Source organism: Bactrocera tryoni, chromosome 2, assembly GCF_016617805.1.
Source record: "Bactrocera tryoni isolate S06 chromosome 2, CSIRO_BtryS06_freeze2, whole genome shotgun sequence".
In the NCBI taxonomy this organism is placed as follows: domain Eukaryota; kingdom Metazoa; phylum Arthropoda; class Insecta; order Diptera; family Tephritidae; genus Bactrocera; species Bactrocera tryoni.
Window position 1 is genome coordinate 40562116 of NC_052500.1, and position 21215 is coordinate 40583330.

The 21215-nt window shown below is 35.2% G+C and overlaps 1 protein-coding gene across 1 annotated transcript in view; it reads right to left on the minus strand.

Moving 5' to 3' along the window:
* The window catches only part of LOC120768074, a 129755-nt gene that overhangs the window by 100872 nt on the left and 7668 nt on the right, over positions 1-21215 (minus strand). Inside the window, exons 2-3 of the mRNA XM_040094603.1 lie at positions 12442-12561; positions 5554-6297 (exon numbers count right to left, since the gene is read on the minus strand). Coding sequence (XP_039950537.1) covers positions 5554-6141 — 588 coding nt within the window. The 5' untranslated portion in view covers positions 6142-6297; positions 12442-12561. The remainder of the gene's footprint in view (positions 1-5553; positions 6298-12441; positions 12562-21215) is intronic.

Consider the following 21215-nt stretch of genomic DNA (forward strand, 5'->3'; position numbering starts at 1 on the left):
CCAAACGGTGAGGTCCGCAATTACTGCGAATACAGCATCCGCTACACCCATCGCCGCACCAAGGAGGCAAAAAGGCACAAGCCCGCCCAACCAATCATCCGTTCCACCAGTCAGGGATTCAAGAGAGGAGCACTTCGAGGAATACGTACCGCCACGATGCAGTTTATGCCATCGACCCCATTTCCTAAAGAGATGTACGATCTTCCAGACCATGACGCCCGCTCAGCGCCAACAGATCGCTAGAGCCCACGGCCACTGCATGACGTGCTTGGCAGACACGCAAGCTACTTTGGAGTGTATGTCCGACGGGTCATGTCAATATTACCACCGACCGCATCACACGTTGTTTCACCGCTTCCCTCGACGACCTGATCAGTCAACGCACGCCGGTCACCGGCATAGTCAACAGCGGCACAGTCAACATGGGAAACAGGTACACATCGCTGGAGAGCCCATCGTTCTAAGCCGTCTTGAGGTGCACGCTCGCAGACATCACCACATCGTAATCGTCGCAACCAGCGAAAAGCGACGGGCTTCAGCGCTGTAGTGAACACTCTGGGCAATTAATTCGCCTAGTGGGGCGACTTCATGATATCTCGCCCCTCAACACAACATTCATCACACAACTTACAGCATCACACCACGCAAACTCACGCAACAAACACAACCATACTATGTACATCATACTATACATCTAACCAACCACACTACACACCATAATCGTTTTCACCACCCAACCGATCAAAAAGGTTAGATCGGGGTGGCCCTCGATTTACGCCGGTATAAGAAACGTTTCGCCAGATTTTCGACCCCTGATCGTTCATTTACATTTAAATTTTTGGTTCAAAGCTGGAATCCCGTCCGATCGCGTGTGAGTGTGCGCAGTAGAAAGAGCAGTGGGTAATTTAGAAAACTATAGCATTGTGTGTGATTTTATTGAAGTTTGCAAAAGAAAAAACATATAAATATAAAATTTCATTTTTCAAAAAGAAAATCATTTTAATTTAAATCAAAAAAAAGGATACATAATTCAACGTAAGTATAACCCCACATACCCAGTGAAACTAAATGTAACAAACAACTTCACTTTGCAACAACATCCTTTGTGCCATTTCCACGATTTGCTCTTTCGGCAACTCCATTTTGCTGTGGAGTGTATGGCACCGTCAACTGCCTTTTTATACCACACTCACTCAAAAAATTATCAAAGTTTTGTTTACAAATTCACGTCCATTGTCACTACGAATCATGTTAATGCGTTTCTCAGTTTGCATTTCTACTAAGTTTTTAAACATTTTAAATTTATCCAAAACCTTTTCCTTAGATTTGAAAAGTACACACACATTCTCCTTGTTTTATCGTCTATAAAATTTAAGAAATAACGATCGCCTCCGAGAGACTTTGTTCGAAAAGAACCACACACATTTGTATGCACTAGCCCTAAAATATCTTTGCACGATTTTCTGTATTCTTCAGAAATGACTATACCTCGAACCATGTCTTTATTCACTAATTCCTGCAGACTACCATAATTTAAATGTCCATATCGTTCATGCCATGATACCGCCTTATCATTCGAATAATAAAAACACTTGTTATTTTCGCATTGAAATACGAAAAGTTTGTTCACTTTCTTTGCTTTTAATATTGTTTCGCTGTCATTCATTACCTTTGCACAGTTTTTATCGAACACTACTTTTAGTTCATTTTCTACGGCTCTCGCGACTGACATGAAATTACTGCACATATTTGGCACAAATAGAGCATTCTGAAGAATAATGTCACTCTTTTGTGAACTTATTCGCACATTTCCTACACCTTCAGCTGTAATGTATTTATTTCCAGCCAAAGAGATTTTCTCTTTATGCTGTTCTAATGAAATGAACAAATTTCGATTACTACACATATGCGATATTGCTCCGCTGTCAAGAATCCAGGTTGTGTTGATCGAAATTGTTTCTCTTTACGTTACAGTTCGCGGCGATATGACGCGCTGACCGCCATTTAAACACTTCATGTTTTGAGTCTTCTTGTTTGGGTTATTCGAAGATTTTTCCCCTTTTTCGACCACACTGCAAACGCTTGCGATTCTAATCAGGATTCAACTGTGCCGCTTTCACACTTCCTTTTTATACTCTCGCAACAAAGTTGCTAAGGAGAGTATTATAGTTTTGTTCACTTAACGGTTGTTTGTAAGTCCTAAAACTAAAAGAGTCAGATATAGGGTTATATATACCAAAGTGATCAGGGTGACGAGTAGAGTCGAAATCCGGATGTCTGTCTGTCCGTCCGTCCGTCCGTGCAAGCTGTAACTTGAGTAAAAATTGAGATATCATGATGAAACTTGGTACACGTATTCCTTGGCTCCATAAGAAGGTTAAGTTCGAAGATGGGCAAAACCGGCCTACTGCCACGCCCACAAAATGGCGGAAACCGAAAACCTATAAAGTGTCATAACTAAGCCATAAAGATATTAAAGTGAAATTTGGCACAAAGGATCACATTAGGGAGGGGCATATTTGGACGCAATTTTTTTGGAAAATTGGGCGTGGCCCCGCCCCCTACTAAGTTTTTTGTACATATCTCGAAAACTACTATAGCTATGTCAACCAAACTCTACACAGCCGTTTTCTTCAGGTATTTCCATATACAGTTCAAAAATGAAAGAAATCGGATAATAACCACGCCCACCTCCCTTACAAAGGTTATGTTGAAAATCACTAAAAGTGCGTTAACCGATTAACAAAAAATGTCAGAAACACTAAATTTTACGAAAGAAATGGCAGAAGGAAACTGCACCCAGGTTTTTTTTTTTAAATTGAAAATGGGCGTGACCTCGCCCACTTATGGACCAAAAACCATATCTCAGGAACTACTAAACCGATTTCAATGAAATTCGGTACATAATATTTCCTTAACACCCTGATGACATGTACGAAATATGAAATCGGTTCACAACCACGCCTTCTTCCAATATAACGCTATTTTGAATTCCATCTGATGCCTTTTCTGTATAATAAGAGTATATACATATGTACATTAGGAACCAATGATGATAGCGGAATAAAACTTAACACAAATACCGTATTTCAAAAATATGTAATTGACTGATAATGAAATCTCGATTATCACTTTATCATGCGAGAGTATAAAATGTTCGGTGACACCCGAACTTAGCCCTTCCTTACTTGTTATTTTTATGTTTGTATGTACATGTTTTACTATTTTATCAGAAAAAATGTTTTGAACGCGACACACGCATTTGCACAACGAAACCATTACATGGGAAACAATACCCTAGGCCCATAACCTACATATGTTGCAGATATAGCCGAGAATCACCAAATAGAACAAATGAAAAAATATGTAAATAAATAGTCACGTCTTTACTTAAGGGCTTTTATTCAAGGACTAACTTTCATTTATACAGAATACAAAAGAGAAGGAAAAACTTATACAGGGTTTTATTTATTAGTAGTACGATCTATTCGAGTTGTAATAGATAGTAACCGAATACCTTTTCATCAGATAATATGTGATATGTGTGATAAATATATGATTTGTCTTAATAAAATTGAAAGGCTGTAGTTTATAATAACGGTGTGTCTTTTTGCCTGAAAACTTGACCTAGACTCTATACAACTAATATCAGGATTTTGAAACATCTACTTAATTTTACTCTTCTTATATTGGTGGTGGTATGTCGTCATAAAACTCAGAGACTCGCATATATCTTATAAAATATTTTCAAACTTCCGCAGAATTAATTGAAAATGTAATATTGAATATACAATATTTTAATACCGATTTAATATGTAAAATTGGTCAACAAATAATGATTGTCATTCTGATAAAACTTATGCCGAATATGTATGTAGGTCAGTGTATGAGTTATATATTTATAAATGCTTGGTTTCCTATCCTTTGGTTGACGTTGTGTTCCTTAAGTTATTTCCCTGCCTTTGGTCGTGGTAAGTGGTTCTTTAGTTACATCCGAACTTAGCTCTTCGTTACTGGTTGATGCTTGCAAGTTACAAGACTATGAAATTGTCGGTTATACCCGAACAGAGCCCTTTCATACTCTTGCAACCAGTTGCTACAGAGTATTACAGTTTTGTTCACCTAACGGTTGTACGTATCACCTAAAACTAATCGAGATAGATATAGGGTTATATGTATACATATATGTATATAAATGATCAGGGTGACGAGAAAAGTTAAAATCCGGTTGACTGTCTGTGCGTCCGTTCGTCAGTGTAAGCTGAATTTTGAGTAAAAATGGAAATATCTCTATGAAACTTGGTATGAAGCTTTCTTAGTACAAAAAAGACCAAGTTTGAGTTCGTTGATGCGAGTATTCGGACCACTGCCACGCCCACAAATCGCCATTACCTAAAAACACATTAAGTACCATAACTAAGCATTTAATTAAAATATAAAACTGATATTTGGTACAGAGGATTCCAATAGCAAGGGGCACCTGTGGGCAACATTTTCTTACAAAGTGGGCGTGGCCCTGCCCTCTAACAAGTTTAATGTACATATCTCCTAAACCACTCAAACTACAACAACCAAATTTGCTCAGTATAAATCTTATAAAAACGTCTACCGACAGTGTGAAAATGAATGAAATCGGAGGATAACCCCGCCCACTCCCCATATAACGGTATTGTTAAAAACTAGTAAAAGCGCGATAAATCAATAACTAAATATGCCAGAGACATTAAATTTTAAGATCGAGATGGTATGAGGAAGCCTTATATAGCTGTTGTGAAAATTGGACTATGGGCGAGGGACCGCCCACTTTTTGGTGCAATCCCATATCTCGGGACCCGACCAACCGATTTCGACAAAATTTGGTATGTGGTATTCTTATATCACACTGTGAAAAAGAGCGAAATTGAACAATAACCACGCCTACTTTTAGCCATATACCTACCTATAGCACAATTTTAAATTCCATTTGATTCGTTCAGTTTCCAGTAGCATTTAATATAACGGGATTAAACTTTGTACGAATGATGCCCTTAGTGTATGCCTCCTTATGACCAAAAATTGTGCAAATGCAACAAAAACTGTTCACGCACCTATGTACCGAATATTTGGACACCGGTACCTATAGTTGACATTTCTTAGAAAATATCGGTTAATATCTGAGGTATATAATTGAAATTCAGGGATAATTCTTATCTTATAATGGTTTGTCTGTGTGTCAAAAATGGATTGAATCGGACCAATACTTCCCTTAGCACCCATATACTTAATATAAAAAGTCCCAAAGACAATAAAAGAGCGCGTTTTATTTATTACACTGTTATAAATCTTTGTGCCTAAAATAGATAAATTTGAGCGAAAACTTGGCTTACCCCTATAACTAATATCAGAATTTTCGAACATCTGGCTGAATTTACTATATATGACTAGTTTACAACAACTGAAAGTACTTTTCCGCCTTCAATCCTTCAAATTTGCAAAATTTGCTCTTTCCTTCTTGGTAATGCATACATATGTAAATACAAATTTCTTATAAAGATTATGTATGACTGAACTTACCGGTATTTGAAACATAGTGTCAACGTCGAAATAATCACTTTTATGGTCCATTGTAATGGCATAAGGTGCGGCGCTCAGGTTTCGAACAGTCCGTGTTGCAATTAAAAACACCAAAGACACCAGCGTTACTGCGGCAATAATTATTAAGGAGTCCGCACTGGTGAGCCAATCGCATAAGATCCACGAACCGCGCCACATATTCACACATACGATGCCAAATAAAGCTGTATAGCTTCGCGAAATTACGTAATAGGTAAGGCGGCGCTTATCAGGATTGATGTATCTTCGAAAACAAGATTGCGTGATTGTAAAGATGAAGTGACCCGAAAGACCAATCAAAAAGGACATGAGCGCAGATAGCGGCATGCTTCGTGGAAATAATAAAACACCCATCAGCTCCCAAGTTCCTCGCCAATAGGCGATTACGCAAGGTGCCACTATGACGCATGATAGCACTGCGTCCAGTATTTCCAAAAATAATTCATGCAAACTTTTGATATTTTTCTTCGGACTTAAATTAGCGGTGTTATTGCTTTGCTGTGTTTTTTGTTTAGCAATGGACGGTGTACTTTCACTACTTAACATCATTTGTTATAAATAAGACTAGAAGCAAATGACAATTCTACTGTTTAGTGATTAATTTTATAGTACTAGTTGGCTGCACTTGGCGTCAAAATCCAAATTCCGAAAAGAAGAAACGGCTGGCGCGCTGTTGTTGACTCGGCTATAACCACGTAGCGGTGTCTACGCCAGTAAAGAAGAAGAAGAAGTTGTTATGCTATTTTATTATATCGGCGTATTAAATTTTAAAAATTTGTATTCACATTTGTAAACAAAAATGTATAGTATTATATGTGTGGGATGCTAGGTAAGGAAAGTATCTAATCAGGAAAGTAAGGAAAATATATAATCAAACGCAAAATTTTGTAACGCATTTAAATAAAATATTTTTAAACTCTCGCAACATATTGCTACGGAGTATAATAGTTTTGTTTACTTAACAATTGTTTTAACAATTGCAGCTAATCGGGATAGATATAGGGTAATATTCTCGAAAATAAGTGATTAGGATGGCGGGACAAATTGAATTCTGAGTTACTGTCTGAACGTCGGTGAAGATTATAGATTGAGTAAAATTAAGATACGTTGTTAAAAATTTGTAGAAACTTTACATATCTATGTTAATTTGCCATTCTCACAAAACGCCGTTAAACTAAAACCTACAAAGAGAGATAACTGAACTCCATAATGATGTATGGTATGTTCAAAACTGTTATTTGGTGCAGCCAATAGCATTAGTGAAGAAAATCTTCTGTTTTGAAAGTTATTATAGTCGGCGTGGTCCCACCTTTAATATATATAAAATAATCAAATTTGCTGAGGACAAATGCTTTTTGCACCTTTTCTTGCAGTGGACAAATGTGTGAAATCGTATGATAACCTCACCTCCATATAACGGTAATGCTGAAAACTACTAAAAGTCCGACAACTCACTCTAGTAAAAACAATTAACAATGCGCGCCCACTATTAGGTGAAATTCCATACTTAAAGGCTTACTCGACAAATTTCAACCAAATTCGTTATATTTACCTGACACTCACATATTACTGTGCGCAGATGAACGAACACAACTATAAATTCTATCTAATTTTTTCACTTTCCAGAACACAAATCAAGCCGCAATGAATATCCTTGTAAAACTTTGTTTAAATAGTGCTTTTAAAGTTTACCGCCTCATAGCTAAAGATTGTCAGAATCGGATTATAACAATTCAAGCCCCCGATACCGAATATGTGAACCTATTGCCCATGGAGAAACAGGTTATGGAAATTCAGAGATAATATTTTCCTGATAACAGTAAGCCTCTGTCTAAATTGGGTAGAATCGTTTCAATACTTCCTTAGCCTTTTTGTACTTTCTGTACAGTTTACTTTATATAGTAAATATCGATCAAAGTGAGTTGTTTTAATGAAATTCAGAGAGATTGAAACTTGCCCTACCTCCCTTATAAAAATTATAAAGCTTTTGAAGCATTCTTTATACACTATATATCGGTAAATATGAAAAAAATCTAAGGAACATTTAGTGAATATATAACACTTAATATAATATAGTGAAATTAAAATGTGTAAAATCGGACAATGAATCACTTCAGCCACCATATACTACCCCTAATGATTTTAATTATTTCAGCAGACTCTGTGCCAAAATGTTGACCAGGGTGAGAATTAGCTTCTCAAAATTTGCATACAAACATATTCTTTCTTGTACCTTTTTAATGGCAAAGGTTAATACAATCATTCCAGTCCCAATATATCAGTGATTTTCGATTTTCCACCTGACTTTCACCTGTAGATATTAGTCTGAAAGTGTGATATTCTAATGAAATTAATTGTACACATTTTCTGAAGAATTATGTCATTTATTTTTATGTCCTATACAAATAATCTTTGGTTTACATTTTCCACATCAACCCAATATATACCATTTTGCTTCCCATTTTCTGGCCCCAATATCACCTATATGGTGATTTTCTACTTTCCATCTGACTTTAAACTTTATATTTTAATAAAAGTAAATGAACACGTTTTCTTAAAAAATATATGGTTTACCGCTGAATACGAATGAATTTGTTCTCGACTATACCATAATTTAAACTTTATTTTTGCACATCAACTCATTATATTAAATTTATTCTTTTCGGTTGAGTTTATATCACATAATTTTAGCCGACGTGAAGTAAAATATGGAAATAAAGGTAAGTGAGGCAATGATCTTCAATTTAAGTTAATAAGATTCCCTTCGCGATTTCGTCGAATAATGAAGGTTGAGTTCTTTGGCAACATGTTTTTACAGAGTATTATCTGTAGTTTTGTTCACCTAACGGTTGTACGTATCATCTAAAAGTAAGCGAGATAGATATAGGGTTATGTATATATAAATGATCAGGGTGACGAGAAAAGTTGAAATCCGGGTGACTGTCTGCCTGTCCGTCCGTCCATTCGTGCAAGTTGTAACTTGAGGAAAAATTGAGGTATCTTGATGAAACTTGGTAAGCATGTTCCTTAGTACAAAAAAACAACTGCCACGCTCACAAATCACCATCAACCGAAAACCTATAAACTACCATAACTACAACAACCAAAATTTCTAAGCTGGAATATTGTAAGAAAATGGATGAAATCAGAAGATAACCCCACTCACTCCCCAAATAATGGTCCTGTTCAAAACTACTAAAAGCGCAATAAATCAATAACTTATTACGCCAGCGACATTAAATTTTACCCCCAAAATTATATGAAAAGGCCTTATGGGAGCCGGTGTAAAAATAGAACAACAAGCGTGGCATCGCCGACTTTGTGGTGAAATCCCATATCTCGGGACTCGACTGACTTTCCTTCACTTCCTTTCATTTTCTTATATCACGCTGTGGAAAAGAGTGAAATCGGGCAATAACCACGCCTATTTTTCATATAACACATTTTTAAATTTTAATTGAATTGAAGAAATCAAGAAGCAATTAATATAATGGGATTAAACTTTGCACGCATAATGTCTTTAGTGTATGCCACTTTATGACAAAAAATTGCTCAAATCCAACCAAAACTGTACCTATCCATAGTTGACTTTTGGTCGAAAATATCGGTAAATGTGTGAGATATGCAATAGAAATTCAGACAAAATCCTTTTCCTGCAGCAGTAATTCTGTGTATCCAAAATGGGTGGCATCGGGTCAATACTTCCCTAAGCCCCCATATATCTTACGTATACAAAGATTTTCGAACTTCCTGGTGACTTTATGCTGATATATCGGCCAATATTTGTGTTATCTCAATGAAAATTTCAGAACGTATTTGACTCATAATAGTATATCACCTAGCCCTTATATGACCATTACCAGGATTTTTGAACATCCGGCGGATTTTGTATAATAACTACTATGATTTTGGTTTTCCTAACAACTCTAGTGCCGAATATATACGTAGGTCAGTGTATAAGTTATATAGGTGTAGATAAAAATAAAATTGCTTAGATTCCGATCCTCTGGTTGACGTTTTACATCGTAAGGTATTTCCCTGACTTTGATTCTAGCAAGTTGCAAGGGTATAAAATGTTCGGTTGCACCCGAACTTAGCCCTTTCTTACATGTTTGCTGTAAAATTTTGCAAAGAGCTGAAGGTATTTTTCCGCCTTTTGCACTTTTCAAGAGTATAAAATGTTCAGTTACACTCGAACTTATCCCTTCCTTACTTGTTTAATATAAATAAAATTTTGCAACACCTGAAAATATTTCAAAATTAGCCCTTCCTTACTTGTTTTTGTTAGACTTCCTTAATGGCTTATATCCTATCAAGCTTAACGCTAGCTTTTTTAACTAAAATATATCCTCTTATATTCCATTAACGGAAGTAACCTGTGTTGAAATTCCCATCGGATTACTTTTTTTAGTAGGGGAAGCAGCGAAAGGTTGACACGGAACTTTAATCCACTAATTCTAACCTACTCCCAACTCAATTCTCTCTTACTGAATCACCAGATTAAGTATTATTTCATGGAAGAAAACACGATATTTACGTCTTCTCAATGGTACGGACTGACTGACTCCAAATCTTAGTTTCGTAATAATAGCATTACATTTAGAGAGAGAGCTGATACATATCCTACCAAAGTTTGGATCTTAATTTTCCATTTATAAGTATTTAAAAAAACAAAGGTAATGAATAAATAAGTGTTCAGAGTCTTCTATACACTTTCGGATCACTTGTTTGCTTTGCAGTGTTGACAACCAAAGTTTGAAGAATGGACTGAAATGTTTGTTAAATCTTATGATCATATTTAAAAGTTATCTTAACCAATTGTTTTATTATGTCGAAAGATTACAAGCCCCACGATTATTTCCCATACATTCGTATGTATGTATGTATTGGGCGGTCACACAAAGCACTATATGTGTCAGACTATTAGTTTATTGTTTTTCAACTCTACGCTTCACTCAGTTCAGATTAATTTTGCATGTATACGTTTGGGAATTGTTGATTTATAATGTTTCAATAAAAATTACTCTCATGCTTATATGATAAGAGTAGATACAGTTTTATAGGTATATGTACACACATACACATACATATGTATAGTTGAAGTTATGCGCCATCACTTCAATCTATATGATAAAATAATTTCAATTGCATTTAGTTATTTACGAGTAGAAGTAAAAATATGTACCTACAATAGATAAGGAAGAGCTAAGTTCGGGTGCAAGCAAACATTTCATTTTAACTCGCAGGGATCAAATCCGATGAAATACGAGTATCATACTTTCAGTTTGACTTTTACTTAACTCTCAATTTCATTTACTTTCGGTCAGCGAAAATCATATTAAAATTATCTTCATAAGTCAATTTATAAATGATACAAACTCAACCGAGGAGGTTAAGTTTAATATGTTGAGTTAATGTGGAAAAAGTCAACCAGAGGATTATAATTAATTATATTAGAGATATGAGGGACCAAGTTCTATACCAACTCCTTACATATACTATACAGCGCTAAGCCACATAATTACATACATATAAGAACAAACTTGTCCACTTAAACAATCACACATTTTTACCAACCTAAACGGTTTAAATCAGCTGGAAAGTCGGAAATCACTATAAAGAGTATAATGGGGCAAAAAAAAGTGTGAGCTTGTTGCATTAACCGTTGGCATTGCTCAGGTATATGCGAAAAGGCATTTTCAAGTATTTATATATTTGCATAAATGACTCACACACTGACCGACATATGGTTTGTTAGAATAATATAGGAGTTGAGGTAATTCACAGAGTAATTTCACTTTTGTCATTAAACTATAGAATATCCAATAATATACATTTTGTTAACTCACTTATTGGCCGATTTATTAAGGCTATGGGTAGTATCTAAGTATTAACCTGTTTCAACCCATTTTTGATACACAGACATACTGTTATCAGGAAAGGATTCTTTCTAGTTTTCAATTATCTGCTGGGGTCCACATCTTCGATATCTGCCAATTTGAACTGTTGTGGTCCGATTTTTACAATAGTTAGACTTAAAATGGCACACCATAAGCACACTATGTTTGCTAATTTTTATCCCGATATATTCATTACTCTTGATTTGTGTAATGAAAAGTGAAGAAATCTGATGGAATAGAAAGCTATGTTATATGGGAAGTATATTCCCCATTTTCACGCTGTGACATCGGGATATCTTTGCTATCGGAATTAAGTTGAGATTGATATATTCAATAAACCTATTATGGTGTTTTAGCATAGAGCTTCTCTACATTAATGCGATTCGTTATACCAAATTAGAACTTTTTATCTTATTGTGGAGTTTAGGGCATGACAACTACAATCTATGTGTACAAAATATAGCTGAATTTTTACTCAAGTTACCTACTGACACGGGTAAACAAACGGACGGATAGACAGACAACCAGATTTCAACTACATAACCGTACATCTATCTCGATTAAATTTAGATAAACAAAACTATTGTAATCTGGAGCAATATGATGTAATAGTATAAAAATGTAAAACCTGTTGGTAAACACACTTCTAACTCAAAAATTTGAGATTATGAAAATATCGCTTCGTTCCTTTTTTGATTCCCTTTTGATGGAAATGACGTCATAGATGGTATAAAAATCAGACAAAACAGGAGGAAACAATGAACCGCTCTTAATAGCATATATTTTATTAGTTTTAACTTTAATTTCACATAAATTCAGCTATCATTAATTTGTACATATACATTATCACATTACATCATTTTATCACTATTTTATTTAAATCATATTCAAGTTGCTTGTTAGTCCTTTATGTACAGATTGTTTTCACAAACAAAAGATCAGCACTTACCAATTTTCATAGACGTTGCACGAATATCGTACTTTAACTCCGCTAAATACTTAGGAATGACCTTGACTCTAAGCTATGGTGAGAAGTTCACGTAAAAAATGGAAGGAGCTGGACATGTGACTGAAAAATATAAATTGGTTAATTGGTAACAAATTAGTGTTATCCATCGAAAAAAGTTACTTATCTACAAACAAATACTCCGATCGATATGGTGCTCAACTCTGGGAATGTACTAACGCAAATAATAAGAAAGTCAACCAAAAATTTCGAAACTAAGACTAATTGTCAAAGCGCCCTGGTATTGTAGATGTGCTGATACAGAGCGTGATCTAGTCATAATTTCGGTTAACGCAGAAATATCAAAAATTACAGTATCTCATAGTACAAGATTGCTACACCATTGTGATGAAGAAGTAGCCTTGTTAACTTCTAGAGACCACAAAGACGACTGAAACTCCTCAAGCCCAGCGATTTTTCAAATTAGCCAATAGTCTCAGAGTATTTTGTAGTTCTGCAATTTTGTAATAACTATACTTTTAAATGCTTTCCTGGTTGCGCCCCGGCTTCGCACGGGTATTAAACAATCATTTCAAAAGTTATAATTAGGGCAACCCAAAAATTGCATTTGCAAGTTGTTTGTCGTGATCGCAATTCTAATGCCGGTTAATTAGAAATACGTTTTGTAAATTTCTCTTTAATTTAAACTAAACTTGTTGTTGCAATTGTTTGCAATTTTAGCAATAAATGCAATATTTTGCAAAAATGACTTTTCAGTGTCAATTTTGCAAATAAAAACAATTTTATGAAGCAATTTGAACAATAAATGGAATTTTATGCAAAAATGCAATTTCAAGTAGCCATTTTCATAATTTCGATTACATTTGAAAAATTATAGATACACAAATTATCATATGTCATATCTCTGTGAACAGATGTTTTGAAGTTTACCATATCTAACATAAAGTTATATAGCGTGGCCGGGCATGTACATATGTAGCAAATTTTTAGTTGCAGAATCGAGTGAGGTAAATTTATTCAATTTCAATTAAACAAAGTGATTTATTTATTTTATTCTATAATTTAGATAATGCCGAAAGCAAAACAGCGAAAAACGGACAAATTAGCTTCTTATGTCGCGAAATATCCTATTTTTAAAACTGATGGCGTCGTATTGTTTTGCAAAGCTTGAAACAAGTCTTTGTCGTCAGAAAGATTATACTCTTTGCAATCGCATGTTGCAAGTTTGGCACATAGTGAAGCGGAAAAAAAATCATCAACAAGTACGCAGCCATTATTAACTCAAGCCACAAGTTCCAATCAAAATCAGTTCGCGCAAGATTTATGCAAAGCATTAGTTGCATCCGACATTCCACTTTATAAATTAAGGAATGAAAACCTACAAATTTTTTTTGGAAAATATGTAGATTTAACTATTCCTTCTGAAACCTCCATGCGTAGAATAGTTGGTGAAATTTACAACGAAACTCTTGAAACCATAAGAATGCAAATAAAAAACAAATATTTGTGGATATCGATTGACGAGACAACCGACTCGTCTGGGAGATACATTGCTAACGTCGTCTGTAGCATATTGGATACGGATACCGAAGAGGACAAAAAACATTTTTTGGTGCATGTAGCAGAGTTAGAGAAACCCGATCACGCTGCTATTGCTAGATGTTTTGACGATGCAATTAAATTGTTCGACCCAAAATTTGACAAAACTCGTATTCTTTTATTTCTCACAGACGATGCGCCGTATATGGTGAAAGCCGCGACTGCTTTGAAGATTTTCTATCCAAAGATGACGCATTTAACATGTCTCATTCATGGCCTCCACAGAGTATGCGAAAAGATTCGCGAGAGCAGTCCAAAAGTCGACCAATTAATCTCTAGCGTAAAAAAAAATTTTGTTTAAGCGCCAAAAAGAGTACATATTTTCAAAGCCACTGAGCCAGAGCTCGAATTGCCTCCACAGCCTATTATCACTCGATGGGGTACTTGGCTTGCATACTCAACTTAGAGTAATATTGGATGCCAAAGAATTACTTCAACAAGGTGATAACGATATTATAGTACGAAAATTTAATATCGATTTTAACAAAAAACAAAGGTTTTCCAATAATAAAAGAAATATCGAATAAAATTTCTGGAGAGAAGATTGGTGCTACGTTAAATTACGAAATTGCAGAAATTTGCGCTTTTAGATTCGCACCCCTGACTTCAGTTGAAGTAGAAAGATCGTTTGCGATGTATAAATCTATTTTTCGCGACAATCGGCAAAGTTTTTTATTAAGTAATTTAATGCAAATGCTTGTGATTTATTCAAACAATAAGCCAAAAAATTAAAATATTTCTATTTCATTTTTAAATTCACACGAAAAATCTGTGGTGCTATAAATAAGTACTTTTTTAAGTTTATTTTTCTTTTTTAGTATTAAGAATAAGAAAAATCTGTGGTACTATGAATAAGTACTTTTTTAAGTTTATTTTTCTTTTTTACAACAAGAGAAACCTTTGGTACTATGAATACGTACTCTTTTAAGTTTTTTGTCTCTTTTATATACATATTATAAAAATAAAATTTACAGAAAACAATTTTGTAAGGTTTTTTTAAAGTGCAATTTTAAGTGCAAAAAACGCAATTTTTGGAGCAATTTTATGAAATGAAGTTTTTAGTGCAATTTTTGGGTTGCCCTGGTTATAATTTTTTACACACTCTCCCACAGATACTTTCTCGGTTTTGCGTGGGGTCACTAAATATGAGTAAAACGAAGGTCATTTGAAGATGGAAGTATATTTTTTGTTTATTAATATTATTATTATTTAATTTTTGTAAAACTGCCTTTGCTATATACATATTTTATTTTCTCTGCTCCTGAAAATAATTTAATGATTTAGAGCTTCCCTGTAAACGATATTTGATGTTAATTGATTTTGTGGAACCAATATAAATAGATTTTCAAGACCTCTATTTATTTCGTTGACACTATCATTCCTGGGTGAAACTATTGCCCTAAAACACAGCCAATGAAATTCTTTCTTGTGCAATTTCTCAATGTCAGTTAAACTGCAGCTATTAAAATTTCTAAACTATGGACTATTTGGGCATTATCCAGAAGAATTTAACAATTACTGCTTAAATTTGGAGTTTGAAAATTACTTCCCCAAGTTTAAGCAGTTGCTGTGGAAAATCACCTTCAGTGATTCCATGAAGATGAGCTCTCATATTCGTCCGTAATTTTATATTTTCAATCGAAGTCCATAAGGGCGACGATATTAAGCAAGCTTTGATGATATGTGCTCGCGTACCTCTGTTAATTACAGAAAGAGTCTGTCGGAAATATTCAGCAAATACAAAAGTTATCCCGCCCATGAGAGCTGAGAAGTTTCTAAGGTCTTTTAATGCCCACGGCCTCTTTATGTGTTTTCTGGCTCATGGTACATTCATCCCACATAATCATTGAGGCGTCTTGTAATAGTTTACCAACAGGCCCATTTTTGTAAATAGAACATATTGATTGCTGTTCAAGATTTTCGGGTAGAGGAAGTTTAAAAGTTGAATGAGCAGTTTTTCTATCCTTTAGAAGAGCTGCAGCAATTCCTTACGAAGCAACTGTAAGAATCGTTAGTGTCACCTGACGCATCAAATAAATGTTGATTTATGTAATGAAAAGTATGTAATTCAATCTTTCTGAAATCATTTTTGCCATCATATCGACAATATATTGACTAAATAAATCTCTGTAGAAATGTAATGGATTGAAACAATTAGTTCTAACCATCAACTTAAATGCATAAAATTGCATGTACGTCACTATTTTGTTACGCGCTGTACCTTGCTTAGGAATGGTAAAATGATAACCGTCTCTTACAAACATTAAGGGATACTGTTTAGGATCATATGATCGGTGTAACTGAGATACCCTTTTAAGTTGGTCGTCTCTACCATGCAGCACTATATCTCTTTGGGCTTTTTCTTCGTCAATCAAGAAGACGGCTATCTCGTTTATAGCTGGAGCATTATATCTACCCGGGTATGCTGTTTGTGGTGGGCGGTCGGAGTGAATAATTAACTTTAAATTACCCTCTCTTATTTCTTTCGCGCCAAACGACGTCATTTGAAAAAGGTTATTGTACCTACGTAAGTTTTTTTAAAAATGTACATAATGTGTGTGATTGTTGACTTTTCCAGAAACACAGCACAAACCATTCGGTGCATCGGCCTATTTTTCGGCAGAACGGCAGATCCTATTCATAGCTCCGATTTGGACGGAAGGCTGTTGAGCATTATCTATCTGTGGATCGTATCTGAAAGCCAATCTGCCACCATTAGCTAAAAATTGATTAGGACATCTAGTCGTTGACATCTGTTATCTTTACTTCTGATCATGAGGCATTGGTAACACTCAGAGGCCCTAGGGCTTGTATATTTCTTAGATTTTGCTCTTCAAGCCGCTGCACACAATCCGTACTCGACTCTCCAGCGCGTACTTGGGAGGTTCTGAAGTTTTGTTCAGCATGCCGCTGCGATCCCTCGATAATTAATTCTCGCGCACGTGCTTGTGAGGTTCTCAAATTTTGTTCAGTAGCCGCTGCGGTCATTCGGTACTCGACTTCCGCGCGAGAAATGGTATTGAAAAACAACTTGTCACTTTAGTGTTCAAATTTATAAATTATAATAATAAATTTTAAAATACTTGGCATGAGTTTAAACATGCTTTGGTTGAGTTTATGCAGACCAGTTAATTTGTATATTGGGTTTTGTTGGTGACGTTGACGTCGGCAGAGATTTGATTTGCAACGACGGCGAAGTAACTGTAAGTAACTTTGATTGAGAACTCTCCTGATTTTAATACAATTGTTGATACATTGGTGATGAAAATTAAAGTTAATGAGAAGCCGTATACATATATAATGCGTTTTTTACATAGCTTATTGCATCTACATATTAATGCCGTACATTTTTTATTTTACTTAATACAATGTATTCAAATATTAGTTTTTCATTTTCATTTTCGGTTATTTGTATGTCATTAAAGCTAGCGATACTTTGTTTGAATATATGTAAGTTCTTTATTATAGAAAGTTTGATTGCCTACATTGATAGAGCAATTATTGACATTTATTAAATAGTTGGCAGTTATTATACCTTGAACAGGATATATTAAGTTTGTCACGAAGTTTGTAACACCCAGAAGGAAGCGTCGGAGACCCTATAAAGTGTATATATAAATGATCTGTATGTCGAGCTGAGTCGATTTAGCCATATCCGTCTGTCTGTCCGTCTGTCTGTCTGTATATATACGAACTAGTCGTTTAGTTTTTAAGATATCGTTTTGAAATTTTGTAAACCTCATTTTCATTTCAAAAGCTGCTCATTTGTCGGAACTGCCGATATCGGACCACTATAACATACAAACTGAACGATCGGAATCAAGTTCATGTATGGAAAACTTTTACATTTGACGATGTATCTTCCCAAAAGTTGGCACAGGTTATTTTCTAAGGCAACAATGTAATCTCCGAAGAAATTGTTCAGATCGGTATACTATGGCATATAGCTGCCATACAAACCGAACTATCGGAATTGAAGGCTTTAACGGAAAACTTTTGCATTTGACGTGGTATCTTCAGGAAATTTGACATGGATTACTACTTAAGGTAATAACATAATCTCCGAAGAAATTGTTCAGATCGGTTAGCTATAGCATATAGCTGCCATACAAACCGGACACATAGTTACTAAAAGAAATGCACCTGTGAAGGGTATATTAGCTTCGGTGTAGCCGAAGTTAACATTTTTTCTTGTTTTTGTATTCTGTTGTTACAATCATTCAAAAAATGTGTGTTTTACTTCTTTTTTAAACTCTTGACATTCGAAAATTCGATTATTTAACGAGAAAACTCGATCTTCGAGTTGAATCGGAATCGAGTTTACCATCCCTACTGGCAGGCGTCGCGTGCACATATAATAACCTCCGTACAATAACAAACACAAAAAAAAATGATTTTTTTTCCATGTAATTTATATAGAAAACAGAAAATTTGAAGGAGGCACCTCTTAATATTAAAATTAAGTGCTCATCTTTTGAGTGACTTTTTTTTTACACATTTCGAAAGTTTTGAGCCTGTTTTTCAGTTGAAAAAAAGGTTGCCTCAAAATGGCACACCCTAATGTACATACATATGTACAAACATTCTTTAGGAAAATTAAGTATTGAAGTATATAAATATTGAAGAAAACAGCCACGAGGAGATTTCACTCACTGGAGCTGCGTTAGACAGTTGATTTTGAAAGACATGAAAGATATGCGGCTGGATATATAGAAATGCATTGCAATAGGTACTGAAGGTTGTAATGTTATGTTGGGAGATCGCGGAGCCGTGAAGGAAATACAAAAAGAAGCTATAAACGCTGAGATGATATCATGTTTTTCCCATAAATTGAACAGCAGCGATTCGAAATCCGTTCAAATTGCTTTAATTGGAAAGATATCTGAAATATTCAGAGAAATTACAACATTTTTCCAAGTTTCAAGACCGAAAAATAACACTATTTTATCTCAATTCTTACGCAAAAAAAATGTTCAGCATTGTGAGACAAAGTGGGTACAAAGACATCCGTTCTTCAATTCACAGTCACTCTTCCAGAAATCTTTCTAGTATTGACCAAAATAAGCGAATGGATGAATAAAAGAACGACTGCAGTAAAAGCGTCGAATCTAGTCACAGTACTGTTCAACTTTCTCTCGCAGTGATGTTTTGTCACTTACGCAGCCACTTGGTGTAATTCTGCAGAACGAAACAATCGACCTTGCGAAAGCATCAAACGTCATAAAAACATTGGTTGCAAAACTGAACACACGAAGAAAGAATGCTGGTCACCACTTTAGTGAAATTTTTTGTGCTGCACACATGACTGAAAAATTAGATGTTGAAGTGAAAAAAACCCAGAACATGTGGTCGTCAGAGTTATCGAAACAATCACCCATCTCAAGGATGTGAAGACTTTTACGGGGTTTCCGCATATATTTCCTATGAAGTTCTTGAAAGTTTCAATTTAAGCCTGCTGTTACCAAAATTTAACTTAAATTTGGAAGAAAAGGATTTAACTGGTCTCATTGAATGCCTAGTTAGACATTTTGTGAAAATCTTGCCCAGAAACTGCAAAAAATTAAGCTCAAAGCAAAAGTAGCGATTTCTCAACAACAATGGAAAACTAAAATGACTACGAGAACACAAGTACTTTTTGCCTTCAGAAGCCCTCAGCACTTGCAATAAGGATATATATCCATCGATTCATATTCTCCTTCACGTACCCTGAACTTTGCCAGCCATAAATGCTGGCAGTGAACGATCCTTTTCTGCTTTGCGCCGAATCAAGACTTGGCTCGGAACAACGATGCTCCACGGCTTAGCACTCCTAAATATAAACTACGACATTGGTGTGTAACCAAAAGAAAGAATAGAAAAATTTAGTAAAATGAGCAAACACCGTATTGATTTTATGCTGTAAATTAAATGTTAAAATATGTACCCAAAATAAAATTATAGTTTAATGTTAAACACTTCTCAAATCAATTAAAATATCATAAAGTAAAGTTTGGCATTATCTGTTCTTCCTTCAATTACATCTATAGGGGTTGCTTTTATCGTGGAGTGGACTGAGTTGTTATACCATTCTATACTTTTAACAAGTAAGGAAGGGCTAAGACACCCGACACCGAACATTTTATACTCTCGCATGATAAAGTGATAATCGAGATTTCATTATCCGTCATTTACATATTTTTCAAATACCGTATTTGTGTAAATTTTTATCATCCGCTATCATCATTGGTTCCTAATGTATATGTATATATTATTATACAGAGAAGGCATCAGATGGAATTCAAAACAGCGTTATATTGGAAGAAGGCGTGGTTGTGAACCGATTTCACCCATATTTCGTACATGTCATCAGGGTGTTAAGAAAATATTATATACCGAATCTCATTGAAATCGGTTTAGTAGTTCCTGAGAAATGGTTTTTGGTCCATAGGTGGACGAGGCCACGCCCATTTTCAATTTTTAAAACAAGTAGTATTTCTGACGTTTTTTGTTAGTCGGTTAACGCACTTTCAGTGAGTTTCAACATAAACTTTGTAAGGGAGGTGGGCGTGGTTATTATCCGATTTCTTCCATTTTTGACCTGTATATGGAAATGCCTGAAGAAAACGACTCTGTAGAGTTTGGTTGACATAGCTATAGTAGTTTCCGTGATATGTACAAAAAACTTAGTAGGAGGCGGGGCCACGCCCACTTTTCCAAAAAAATTGCGTCCAAATATGCCCCTCCCTAATGTGATCCTTTGTGCCAAATTTTACTTTAATATCTTTATTTATGGCTTAGTTATGACACTTTATAGGTTTTCGGTTTCCGCCATTTTGTGGGCGTGGCGGTTGGCCGATTTTGCCCATCTTCGAACTTAACCTTCTTATGGAGCCAAGGAATACGTGTACCAAGTTTCATCATGATATCTCAATTTTTACTCAAGTTACAGCTTGCACGGACGGACAGACGGACGGACGGACAGACAGACATCCGGATTTCGACTCTACTCGTCACCCTGATCACTTTGGTATATATAACCCTATATCTGACTCTTTTAGTTTTAGGACTTACAAACAAACGATATGTGAACAAAACTATAATACTCTCCTTAGCAACATTGTTGCGAGAGTATAAAAACTCTTCCTTGAGTTGATAGTGGTGATATCATAGCCTCTAGT